Source organism: Lissotriton vulgaris, chromosome 9 (genome assembly GCF_964263255.1).
Source record: "Lissotriton vulgaris chromosome 9, aLisVul1.2, whole genome shotgun sequence".
Taxonomy (NCBI): domain Eukaryota; kingdom Metazoa; phylum Chordata; class Amphibia; order Caudata; family Salamandridae; genus Lissotriton; species Lissotriton vulgaris.
In genome coordinates, this window is record NC_141697.1 from 144,862,665 (window position 1) to 144,875,984 (window position 13,320).

The window sequence follows — 13,320 nt, forward strand, 5'->3', positions numbered from 1 at the left end:
TTCTTTTCGAGGCGCGGTAGTACAGGGGCCACTGTAGCTGGGTTCTTCATTGCTTTAACCCATTCTGTGCTCATGACTAGCTCAGCTCATCATGAGGCACAGTGCTCCATTGATCATGAAGAGCTGAGCTCGTCATGGCCTGTGGAACGCTCACACGCGGGGATAATTCCCCTGCTGTGCTGAACGTTCAATGGGAAAGGGTGTGGGCGTGACGAACTCAGCTCGTCATGAGCACCTGAGCACTGTGCCTCATGACTAGCTGAGCTCGTCATGAGCAGGGGGGGCGCTGTGCGCGCCCCCGCCCCCAGCACAGTGGGGGGGGGGGGGGGGGAATTACCCCTGCATGCAAGGAGTTAAGGCTTTCCTCCCAAACATGCTGAACAATGCGGATAGATCTAGTAACCTTCTTATAATGCTCTTTAAAGTCATATAAAAAACACTTGGTGGCAACATAAGGCATTGGTAGCTTGAATCTGCTAGAGGTCCTCTCCCTCAACTTATGGAACCCCCCCCGATATCCACCAGAGGGGAGTCCACCGGATCCGGACATGGTGAAGCCGGGTCTGGGATGACACTCGTCCCATTCTACGCCTTGATTAGGTCTGCTATCAACGTTTTGATCCTCATCCGATGAATCATCTTGAGTGTCCAGTGGTATTGAAGGTACCTGTGGAACCGGTGTTTGCGACTGAGATATCACCTGAGCGGCAACTCTGGAGAAACCAGTGCAGGGGTCGTAGGGACCGGCAGGGCTTGCATATCGGAATAGCAGCAGGCTGTGAACATCTGGATTTGTAATCCTGCAGCATGTTGTGGAGATCCTGCAAGAGCGAAGATGGTACAGACACCATCTCTTGCCTCGTATACTCCTGTGGCTGAGCAGAATGTTGATACCCACATTCCTGCAGGTACTCTCCTTCGGAATCAGTCTCCTGACATTTTACTAGAAGCTGGGAAGGAATGTGTGCATATCCATATGAGTCCTGATCCTCCTCATCTGAGTATTCATCATCCTCTTCTAACAGCAGAGCTGGAGGCAAGGGGTAACTCTCCTCTGGGACGTCATATCAGGTGTAATCCGTCTCATGGCAATAGTGATTCTTTCCGTCGACGACAGTATCGTCGACGATGGAGTTGTTCCTGGTAATGCCGCCGTCGACGAGTGAACTATCGACGACGAGATGGGCGTCGTCTACACCGTCAATGACAAGACAGTTGACGCTCCTGCTGCCGTCGTTATCAAAGTTGTCGTCGAACCACTCGACGACGATACTGCAGTCGTCACCCCGTCGACGAAATCTTCGTTGTCGCTGCCGTCGTTGACATACTCGTCGACGTCACTATCATAGACGCCGACAATCCCGTTGACATCGATCATACCGTCGACGAGCCCGTCGACGGCACCACTTTAACTTTGGGTTTCAATGCCTTTGTCGACGAAGCCTTCAGCTGAGCCGTCGACGACTTGGAACTCTTGTCAGACTTCTCAGAAGACTGAGAAGATGGTTTCTTGAAGGCTGGAGCAGTCTTTGTCCCAGAAGAAGGTGTAGATGGTTCCTCCCTCTCCTTTTCACCGTGGTGAGGAGATTTGACCAGACCTTGGCTCTCAGACTCTCTTGGGGTCTTTTTTGAGGCCTTAGATGGACGCTCCACAGAAGGTGAAGGGGAAACCCTACCCCTTTTGACTGACCTTCTTGAAGATGTGTCCTTTCTGGAATTCAACGTCTGGAGCCAGGTAAGAAGCCTACCCACATGGTCCCGGAGGGTCTTGGTAGAAAAGGTGCGGCAGATCTTGCAGTCCGCAGCCTTATGATCAGGATAGAGGCAATATATACAATCTTTATGCCTATCCTCAACAAACAATCTTTTCTTGCCACAGGTGGCTTGAAAAGGGTCTTCTCCTTTTCAAACATCCTGGAAGGGACAGCCAACAATTCTGAAGAGAAATCCTGAAGAAAACACTTGAAGAGTTGAGATTGAGCAGAGCTCAAAGGAGACTCCCTAAGCACAACGTGCGGTAGAAAATCTGAGGCTCTGAGGTTCCTTCAGGAGGGTTCTAAGGGGTGAGGCTTGTCTGATTGGCTGATGATTAGTTTGGTCTCTTTTACAAAAAGAGGCGGATATGCTACAAAAGGGAATGAGGCCTAGGCCGTTTTTTTCTCTTTTGTACCTACTGCTATGTTATTTTTGGTTACAGAGACTCCCATTCCGGTGACGGGGAATGATACAAAAGCATGGGAATCTATGAAAGTTCCAATACTGGGGCAACTTAGGGTAAAACCCACACTCCGTTTTGGGAGCACAAGGTGGTGAGATTCGGGTGATACTTGTAGCCAGGGTCCTAGAGTGCTTTATATTGCAGTCCAGTCCATGAGTACAGCAGCTCTAGTAGTCCTTCTGAGAGTTAGATTCACGTGTGGATCTTAGCCAGTAGATGTACTGGGTATCTCCTAGATGCTCAGATAAGCTGCTGATTGTGTCACATGGGTGAGAGATCTGGTGCTCTTCTGTTAGGAGATGCATACTGCTCTACAGCCAATAATCTAACCAGAACTAGTTTAAAACATCCACAGTGAGCATAGGCTAGCTCAGGCTTCTATGTGTCGCTCATTGGCTACTGTTAGCTCTCCAGCAACCTGTAATTAGCTCTCCTGTGTGTAGTCCAGTTTAAGAAATGTGAGGCTTTTGCTTGGCTAAATTAATATATGTATCCCAAAATTAGAGTGTGCGCCTGAGACAGAAATGTGTGTATTTTCAGAACTCATAAGCTTGTTTGGAGAAAATGGGTCTAGGTATATATGTGATTAAATATGTAAAGAAATTCCAAATTTGAGATTTAAATGGGGTGCAGCACTGGCACAGAGAACATTAGAAGACTGGTGGAGCTAATAGTGCTGCACCTGCCCGACTCAGCCAATAAGGATGCAATTGGTTATATCTCGGCGCAGTCTGCTGCATATGCACAGGTCAGATCACTGAACTTATTGGGCACGCATTGTGGTACTGCAGACTGTATATTGGCAGGCAGCTGGAACGCACAGCAAAAAGGATTTCAGAGTCAACATGGAAAAAGGTGACCACTTCTAATATTATTGTGGCACTAGAGATCTGCTTCTGTGACAACATTTTACAACGGTTGAGGCAGAAACATGTAAAAAGACAGTTCTTGCATCTTAATGCCTTACTATTAGCCATCAATCACGTTGATCATCCGCCTGCAAAAACCTTGTACATTAATCCAGTGCTAAGCCCACACTTAGCTGCCACACTGCACTCATCACTGTGAAACTTTCCAAAGTGCTATAGGATCTAGGTATCAGAAAGCATTGCAATCACAAAGCCATCATCGCACGATCTGCTCAGAAAGAACATGCATTTGTACCATATAATCAAGAAGTTTTACACTCTATTAAATGTCCACAGACCACAGGTGAAGAAATAAATCTATAATGACAGAATACATGCACACTGCTATCATGAAGGACGAGGGTCTATCCATGCATCCCTTCATGTTTCAATGCCGTACACCTCAAGCTCTATGGGGATTTTAACCTTTTACATTTACTTTTAATTTTAATTTGATTGGAAAAATACAGCACACAATGACATTTCTCTGTAACTCAATGCTACGTAAGTTGTCTCAAGGCAATCAATTGACTATGGAGACCTGTAGGAAGGAAGGGAGAAAATGTAACATTCGTTTAGAATGAATGTTTCAAAAAAATCTAAGTGTAAATAAAAAAAGTAATTCAATGATTCCTTTGATGCAGCTGGAAAAAAAGTAAAATAAAACTGCCTTGACAAGATTCTACCATTAACACAGAGAGGGAGGTAATCCAAGTAAATTAATCAATAAGATCCTTTGACGAATGTTCAGACATGCAAGTTGACTGGTTACAAAGGTAGATAGGTTCATTAAGCTAGGACAAAAGCAAGAGTCAACTGAATGGTAGGTTAACTGGGGAACGTGTTAACTTGAGTTTGAGGTTGTATGGGGCGGGAGCGAAACGGACTTTTGGAACAGTGCAGAGATAAGTCCTGATATTTATCTATACTTCCAGAAAGGTCTTCCCAAAAGGGTGACCAACTACTTTACAGAAGGGACACCATAGTTGTGTGCCTGCCAATACTGATAATTGGTCCCTATGGGATATTGTGCATACTAAATACTGGCTCTTACTGTGCTGATCTGTATTGCTGGGGTTTCATGCATTCCTTCTTCTTCTCCGTCAGACAGGGAGTCTCGGCTTGGAGACCGAGAGGGAGAAAAAGACTCCAACTGGCGCAAGTCAAGCATTGATTTCACCGTCATTTCAAGGCTCCCAGTGGGCTGGGACCAGCGACCACGCTGCCGAGGTGTCTTATTCATTGTGGTGTCTGAACGCTGCGAAGACGACGTTTCACTCCCCTTGAGTAGAAAAAAAACCAAAGTAATTTCCCATGGTAAATTAGCCAGAAGCAAATACTTCTAACGCACTTGACACAACAGATCTCAACAAACCAAACTCCGGCCTGCATCAAAGTAGTGAGTCTTACAGAAATGCACATTCCAAGCCAACCACAAAGCTACCTAGCTGCACAAAAGGGACTTTAACACAAGTTTCAACTCCTTTCAGCAGGCCAATTTTAAATACCCCATTTTAGAAAAAGACAAATTGAAATAGGAACTCACCCTCTTCATTTCCCAGAAGGAGAGACTTCTGGCAAAAGGTATGGACATCTCTTTCACTTGACCTAAAATAAATGAAAGGAAATTATACCAAGAGGCACTATCTGTATTCGCTGGTACCTGCACTACTAGATCAGTGACATACCACTTCATCACATGGCCTTGTGGATTTCTCATTACCAATCTTAATCAATTTTTCAGCACTCCCCCTCTTTAAATGCGAATCCATAGTGCATCGCCACGCAAACACCCTGAAGAAGTCAGTGTCCCTTCAGACTCATGCATAAAAAATCCCTACTATCATGCAAATTATTCTATCAGCCTATGGCGAGGCTGGAGTACCACCTAAAGAACTGCTCACCAGGCAGCTCTTCGTCCTCGTTGCCATCCTCTTCACCTTCTTTGTCACTGTCTGAAGACAGCACAGGCACAGGCAGCACAGTAATTGTTTCACGCCTGGAAGAACCACAAGGATAGACAGAGTTACTTCTAGTAAACTACATTAAAAACAGCAAGTTAGCAGCAGGCCCATCAGTTCTAGATTTCACATATGCACAGATACTTTACTCTGACAAGTAGATGGGTGGGTAAATTGCTAATCTAAACTGGTGCCAAGACATCGGAATATAATCTGTCAACGAGCCACGAAGTCAGTATAGCAAATTACTTTCCCTTAAGCCATCATACTACCCTTTCACATACCCTTTTATCTTAAAGAAATCAATAGGATTGATTTTCATGTCCGCAATCAACAATACAAACAAAGCCAAACAAGGTATCTAAATATTACACCACCACTGTGGTCATGCGTTACTATAAGCAGCATCACATCATGCATTACAGTACTTGTTGAACAGCTCACATTATTCATATCAGTGCCCCCAGATTTTAGAATGTTTAGGAGGACAGTTTCTGGGTCTGTAGATGGGTACCTCTAGATTGGTATACCAGTCAATGGCTGCCTGCCATTTTGATATTTTAGGAGGGTTTGGAGATTTCACAGAAAGCAATGTCTCTCTTGGGCAGACTTGTAGCTGTGCCCACCAGTATGCACTCCCCACAGGCCCCACACAAATCATTCAGTATAGCCATTAGGGCCAGTCTAGGAGATACTTCCAAAGGCATCTCCAGCACCATAGTGAGAACCCTCAAGACAGCCTGCCAATATTTAGCAATACAAAGACAGAACAACCCATATTTTTTTTTAAAAAGTGGGAGTCTTTGTCTGTATGGCGAAAGCCGGCTGGAGTAGCTAGCCTGCAATCATGCCCTAGATGCTAGGGTCCCTCCAGTGCGCATCATTCAGTGCTCTTACCCAGTGCTCCCATTTTGGTTGGAGGACAGCAAACATATTGAGGCATTAGTCACTACTGCAAAATACACAAGATGATGGAAGGAATGTTTCACAATGGCAAAACATTCACCTCCAGTCACAGATCTGGGTTTAATCAATCGTTATTTAGCTCACCAAGCCACCCCAGTTCAGACATGGCCATATGCAAATCAGTCTTGACCCTGTGCCTCATGGGAACAGTCCAGCCCGAACTGCCAAGCCATGACCTCCCTGGACCGGAATAAGGCATCCCAGGGCAGGTTTCTGGCTATCAGCAGTCTTCAGCAAGGATAGTTTGACTCCAGTGGCTTAGTGAGCACGGGACCCACATCTGGTCGAGTAGTCAATGGGTGAAGCATTGAAGTTTCCCCCTCCCCCTACGATGGTAATATCTTGGGGGAATTCAGCACAGTGGTTTTACATGCTTCAAAAGAAGATTTGAGCATTTGGGGTGGGACAGGCGCACACAGGAAGTTATATTGCATCCTTTCAAGGATGCCTTCCACTCTGATATACTGGCATTTGGGGGTCAGACGTGGTTGCAGAGACTACTAGGGGTAAAGTACCTGTTTAGTATTGCCACTCCTCGAACACCTCTAGTGAACCCCACATAGCAGTAGCGTCGTACAAAAGGATAATTAAAGCCCAGTATGATACCTCTATCACTGCCCTGAGGAGCAAGTCTGCAAATGCTGAAATTAAGATATTTGGTGGGGAATATCAATCAATCAGTACATTTGTAGAGCGCGCTACTCACCAGTGATGTGGGGATGGGGTGGGGGGGGGGCGCTACTGCTAGAATAACCAGGTCTTTCCTGAAGGTGAGATGGTCCTCGGTCAGTCGTAGGTGTGCAGGGAGGGAGTTCCATGTCTTTGCTGCCAGGAGGAGAACGGTCTTCCTCCGGTGGTGGTTCAGCGAATCCGGGGGACGCTGGCGAGGGCAAGGCTGGTGGAGCGGAGCTGGTGGGTGGGGGTGTAGAACGAGAGGCGGTTGTTGAGGTATTCGGGGCCCATGTTGTGGAGTGCTTTGTGTGCGTGGGTGAGCAGCCTGAATGTGATCCTCTTGCTGACGTGGAGCCAGTGCAGGTTTCTCAGGTGGGTGGATATATGGCTGTGGCGAGGGATGTCGAGGATGAGTCGTGCGGAGGCGTTCTGTATGCGCTGAAGGCGTTTCTGCAGTTTGGCTGTGGTTCCCGCGTATAGGATGTTCCCGTAGTCCAGTCGTCTGGTGACGAGGGCCTGGGTGACCGTCTTTCTGGTTTCGGTGGGGATCCATCGGAAAATCTTTTGGAGCATGCGCAGGGTGTTAAAACATGAGGACGAGACTGCGTTGACTTGCTTGGTCATCGTGAGGGAGGAGTCCAAGATGAAGCCCACGTTGTGTGCGTGGTCCGTGGGTCTTGGTGTGGTGCCCAGCGTCGTGGGCCACCAGGAGTCGTCCCAGGCGGATGGGGATTGTCCGATGATGAGTACCTCCGTCTTGTCAGAGTTGAGCTTCAGACGGCTGTGCTTCATCCATTCTGCGACATCTTTCATTCCGCCCTGGAAGTTGGCTTTGGTGGTGAGAGGGCAGGGGTGGGGGAATCATATCGCCCGACGCCCGAACCATGTTGATTTTTATGACGGGCAAGATGATTTACTGTCTATTTTGTCCGACGGACAAGTAGACATTAAATCACACATAATAAACGATCTGGGAGCAGTCTGGGGTTCACAGCCAATCAATGGCAGAGTCTATGTTACTGGCGGGCCCGGCATCTCAAATGCTGATTATCGGCACTTCCGAAGTTTTCCACTCTGCAGATCAAATGACAACCAGAAGGAGCCACTCTCTTCAGTCCCGTCGAAGTCGTCCTGTAAAACCCGGGAACGGGTGGAGGAGAGCCTCTGCTGTTTGATGCTCCTCACACGTGAGGAGAACATGAGGGCATCGGACAGGGGAGGCTGAAACCCGGCATAAGGAAATTGGAGATGCGCCCCGCCCCTGCTCTCACATGAGAAATCCTCACAAACGCCCCCTCCCTCCCCCCTTTTCAGCGCGGGCTCGGGCGGGAAAGTCCAAGACCGCCACGAGCGGCATGATGTTAAGTATCTGGGGAAACTGATTGGCACTAATCGGACTGGCTTGAACTAAGGCTTTGGCCTGCAGCCTTCCATTGACGATTTATTTACTGTGACTGGTGGCCAGAACGAACTACTGACTACAGCTTGTGCTGCTGTTGAGAGCGCGCCTCTTCATAATGACTTATGCAACCGGCAAGATGGTCAATCTACGGGTCAGCCCGGAGCAGTGGTTACATTCCACACTGGAGGAGCAGCAAGCAGCATACAAGTCGTCACTAAAGCGGGTGCGCTGCAAAGTGAGTCACCCTGTCTTCCCTACTCTACATGCAAGTCTCAGGTCAGTGTGTATTTTGTTGTGACGGCCCTCATGTTATTACTACCACTTCTAATCCTGACTCAATAATATTGCATTTTGCAGCGGCGCCTGCACTAAGCCCCTCGTCGGCTCCGCCCAGCCCCAGTAATTATAACCACTTTAGTTAGGTTCTGGCTCTGAGGGAGGGGTAAAACTCATATTTATATTTTGACCGAGGACAGAGAGAAAAGAAGGAAGGGCACGAGCGACACGATAGAAACACCGAGAAGAGATGGGTAGAAGCAGGGAGGTGGGAATGGACAGGCGAAGAGGGGCAGAGCGGGACAGAACACAAGGGCAGCTCCCTACACTCTTAACTCTCACGTTACAAAACACACGTGAGCTTTGTGTCTATCTTCCCGTGGCGGCAGCCAGCAGGACCCAAAAGTGAGGAGTGGAGACAGTGCTTTACATGGGCATGCACTGTCCAGAACCGAGTACCCGCACTTACTACGTTTGAAAGAACGAGCCCCGTCACTTCTCAGGAGTGCTGTAATACCCAGCGCTCCACTACATTTGGCTACAACTGCCTGCGCTCACTGTTCATATGCCATATACATCTCAGCAGCGAACAGGTACTATTGGACAGTGGAAACTGGCACTTCTAAATTTCCCTTTCAGGCATGGTAAGGATGGCGGGGGACGATAGGAGAGAAAGAACGGTTGAGTGGGGGGTGCAAGCACGTCTCTCCCTCAAGCTCGCTGCTCCAGCTCAATTACTGTGCCCGCAGCCCGGGGGACAGAAAGAGCCAACGTCCAGGGAGCAAACATTGGTAGGCGACAGGAGGGTGGGGGGGAGGGCGGGGTGGAGGGGGGTGAACGGGATCAGTGCAGAACTGATGCTCGCTCCAAGATGTGTGTTGTATGGGAGGCACCAGAGTGACCCCAGGGAGAGCAGGCCTGAAGAGAGAGCGGGTTAAGAGCCGGAGGCGGAAGTCGAGGGACAGACACTCCTCCCCAGGGTGCAAGCACGTGGCCAGGGTGGCATTGGCAGGCATTAGCTCTAAGTCAGTATAACCTGGGGTGGGAGTGCCTCGCAGTGACTGCAGACAGTATCCACATGGAGAATACCCTCTGCGTCAGAAGTGCCCCTGTGACCGGTGGCTACTGAGTAAGAACAAACACCTCCTAGGCTCTTTTCATAGAGACAGGCTACACTGGGCTCTGGAGTGTGGCCTACATGGCGTCGACAAGGGGGAATTGAGTACAGCTTATAGGTGTGAGGGGCAGACAGCATGAGAAGTGCGCCCTGAAGTGCCGTAGATGGTTTCCAATGGAGTAAGCTGCGCCCTGAGGGAACGTGCTAATGGGCTTGCTCTAGTGTGAGTTGAGCCCTCTCCCGTCTGCCTGCCGGTGTGCAGGACAGGCAGCCAGCAGTGAGTGCACGCTAAGTGTGGCCAGGCTGACTTCCATTGGAGTGAGTTTAGCCACCGGTACCATGTTTACTGGTGTGAGGGACAGGCAGCCTGCAGTGAGCGTTCTTCTGTGCTAATGTGTTTTGGAGCCAGGCCTGGGAGGGCGGGGTGTCCTAGGTTGTCTTAAGAGGGAGCCAGCAGCAGACATTACTTCCACCTCTTGGAGTTTCAGTGATTAAAGTGCTAGGCTTCGTGGTGTGTTTGATAATAGAACGAGAGCATCAAAGGGCTGAGATCAGAGCCTGAAAAAAGCTATGAGTGAGATGGGACACGAGGCGAGGGCGGGCACACGGGCATAGGGAAAGGCTCCTAGTCCTAGAGGAGAATGAAGGAGGCTCCAAACCCCAGAGCCAATGGGTTACAATGGGGGATACTTAATGTGTGTGTGTGTGTGTGTGGGGGGGGAGGCTCACGAAAAATTAACTGTAAGCCACAGGTGGGCTTAAGGTACCTGTTGATTCCCTGGATTGTGGGGACAGGTTATTTTCGTTATCTTACGTTTCAGGCTGAAGATGAAGTGGCAGTTACAAGCTCTGCAGTCTCCGAGAATAGCAGCAATACCTCCCCTGAGGATGAGTATTATGGTTAAACAGTTATTCCATTGGAAGGGGAAGGGGAATAAACATTTTAAATCAATTACTGAGCCATGCAGGAAGCCAGCAGCTTCTGCGCTTAAGTGGGACTATTCAGCTAGCAACAAGTTTATCATGAGCCACCCCAGGACACATGAATTGATTTCAAAATAGTGCATGCTGATTAATCAACTATAACTAAAGCTGCAAAAAGTGGTAAAAGTGTGCATTGTATTATATTATAGTCGTGTGCTAGGATCTGCAATTTACAGTGAATGTACACTAGATAGACAGTGTATTTCGCTTTTTCAATTTCTGTTTGCATTTTTCGTACTTTCCCCCAGAATAATCAAGATCAGAGCATGTCTGTTACACTACGAGTTTTGACTGTGTCTTGATTTTGAGGTTATTTGCCTTGAATATATATAGGTTATAGGGTTTTATGTTTCTGAAGCCCCCTTTTTGTTGTGTTTCCTGTTTGTTCTGATTTCCTCAACCTCCCAGGGTGTTGGCCTACTGACGTCAGGGGTGAAAGATGCTTCTATAAACCAAAATATTGGGGTTTAACCAAATTTCTCTTCCTGTCCGGAATAAACCAACCCCTGCCTACTTGCTAAGAAAAGTGAACCCATAATCCTACAGATGCTTCGCGTTTGTCTAGTATCTTTTAGTTGCTAGTGGCTATAGTCCCTTCTCGTCACCTTTCTTTCTGCCGCTCACTCCCTGCTTAGCGCCTCAACTCCTGTTCTACAAACCTGACCACCACTCTTTCCAGCATCCTCTTTGCGCACTTCCTTGCATTCTTGTACACTACTTCATCACTGTAGCCCTCGCATCTCCAACTCAGGTCCCACATAATCCAACTCTGTGAACTCACTACAACCACCATCTGTCTCTTTTCTCCTGGTTAGTAAGTCTGCCACCAGTGTCTTTGCTGCTACATGCTCACGAGCCACAGCATTACTCACCCCTAGGGGCATAGAACATGTAGTGAGTTGGAGATAAATGGGCCACGCATTAAACCTGTATTCTGTGTAGTGGATGAATACGGGAAGGAACCTGTATCCTGTAATAAGAGAGAGGAGGGATAACACTATTCTGTCCATATTGAGATAAATGGGTAACATGAAGCTTATAGTGTGAAGGAATAGAAGCAAAGGGTGATGGGATGGAGCCTTTGATGAGTCAGTGGAAGGGTTGAGAGAAAAGGGGATGTGCTTAGCCTTTATGGTGAGAGGAATATAGAATTTTATAGGTTGCGGTTAAGGAATTTGCGTGGTTGCTTACTACTGATGGGCAGAAGCAAAGGGCTATTTTACTTAGGATGGTGTAACCGATTAGTAAAAGCAGCAGCTAAATGATTTAGGTAGTAAAGGGGACAAGTGGATTTTATTACAGGACAAGAAGATTTCTGTAGCACTTTGTCCTTTGGACAAGTAGTTTTTTTCAAAAATTCCACACCCCTGTGAGAGGGTCTTTGATGAGGTAGAGTATCAGTTGGGTGTCGTCAGCGTAGGAGATGATGTTGTGTTTCCGTGCGATGGTGGCGAGGGGGCTCATGTAGATATTGAAGAGGGTTGGGCTGAGTGAGGAGCCCTGGGGTACACCCCAGATCTTGGTGGCTTCGGAGCGGAAGGGAGGGAGGCGGACTCTCTGGGTTCTGTTGGAGAGGAACGATGTGATCCAGTCCAGGGTCTTTCCTTGGATCCCAGTGTCGTCGAGGCGGGTTATTAGGGTGCGGTGGCAGATGGTATCAAAGGCCGCCGAGAGGTCTAAGAGGATGAGAGCGGCTGCCTCTCAGTTGTCCATCAGGGTCCTGATGTGATCAGTGGCTGCGATGAGGGCGGTCTCAGTGCTGTGGTTGGCTCGAAATCTGGACTGGGATGGGTCGTGGAAGATGTTTTCTTCGAGGAATGCGGTCAGCTGTTTATTAACGGTCTTCTCGATGACTTTAGCCGGGAAGGGGAGGAGAGAGATGGGGTGGAAGTTCTTGAGGTCTTTGGGGTCCGCCATTGGTTTCTTCAGGAGGGCGTTGATTTCTGTGCGTTTCCAGCTTCCGGGGAAGGTAGCTGACGTGAAGGAGCTCTTAATGACGTTCCGGAGGTGGGGTGCGATGATGGGAGTATGCTTTGTTGAAGATATGATGAGGGCATGGGTCAGAGGGGGAGCCGGAGTGGATGGTGTTCATGACGCGGTGGTGTCCTCAGTGCTGATGAAGGTCCATGCGCTGAGGCTGGTGGTGGGTGTCGATGGTTTGGTGGCTGGAGGCCGTCTGGGGTCCGAAGCGGTTGTGTATTTCTGCGATCTTGCGGTAGACGAATGTGGCGAGGGAGTTGCAGAGGTCTTGTGACGGTGTGATGCCGTTGCTGGCGCTGGGGTTGGAGAGCTCTTTGACGATGCTGAAGAGTTCCTTGCTGTTGTGGGTGTTGTTGTCCAGCCACTCTTTGAACGGTGTCCTTTTGGTGGTGCGGATCATCTGGTGGTATTCGCGGGTGGCGCTCTTGACGGCTGTCATGTTTTCTGATGTCCGTGTGTGGCGCCAGGCTTTTTCGAGGGTTCGGCAAGATTTCTTAGCGAATTTGACGGAGTCTGAACCATGAGGTTTTTCTGTTGCTAGTCTTGCCTGGGGGTTTCTTCAGTGGAGCAAGGTCGTCGGGGCAGTTGGTGATCCACTGTGCGAGATTGTGTGCTGCGTCGTTGGTGTCTGGGGTGTCGACGGGTGGGTTTTGGCTCAACTATGTGGTCAGCTGGTCTGTGGTGATTTTGCTCCAGCATCTGAGGGGGATCTGTAGCGTGTGGTGGTGGGATGTGGTCTTCTTGAAGGTGAAGTGGATGCAGCGGTGGTCGGTCCAGTGTAGTCTGGTGGAGAGGCTAAAGGGGACGTGGTTGCTGGCTGAGAAGATGGGGTCGAG

The 13,320-nt window shown here is 48.7% G+C and overlaps 1 protein-coding gene across 4 annotated transcripts in view; it reads right to left on the bottom strand.

The window, feature by feature from the left end:
• The window catches only part of MAPKBP1 (mitogen-activated protein kinase binding protein 1), a 921,590-nt gene that overhangs the window by 143,088 nt on the left and 765,182 nt on the right, over nt 1–13,320 (bottom strand). For all 4 annotated transcript variants that reach the window (XM_086937231.1, XM_086937232.1, XM_086937229.1 and 1 more), the window contains 3 exons: nt 5,031–5,125; nt 4,673–4,734; nt 4,181–4,408 (listed from right to left, as the gene is read on the bottom strand). In XM_086937231.1, the coding sequence (XP_086793357.1) occupies nt 4,181–4,408; nt 4,673–4,734; nt 5,031–5,125 (385 nt within the window). The remainder of the gene's footprint in view (nt 1–4,180; nt 4,409–4,672; nt 4,735–5,030; nt 5,126–13,320) is intronic.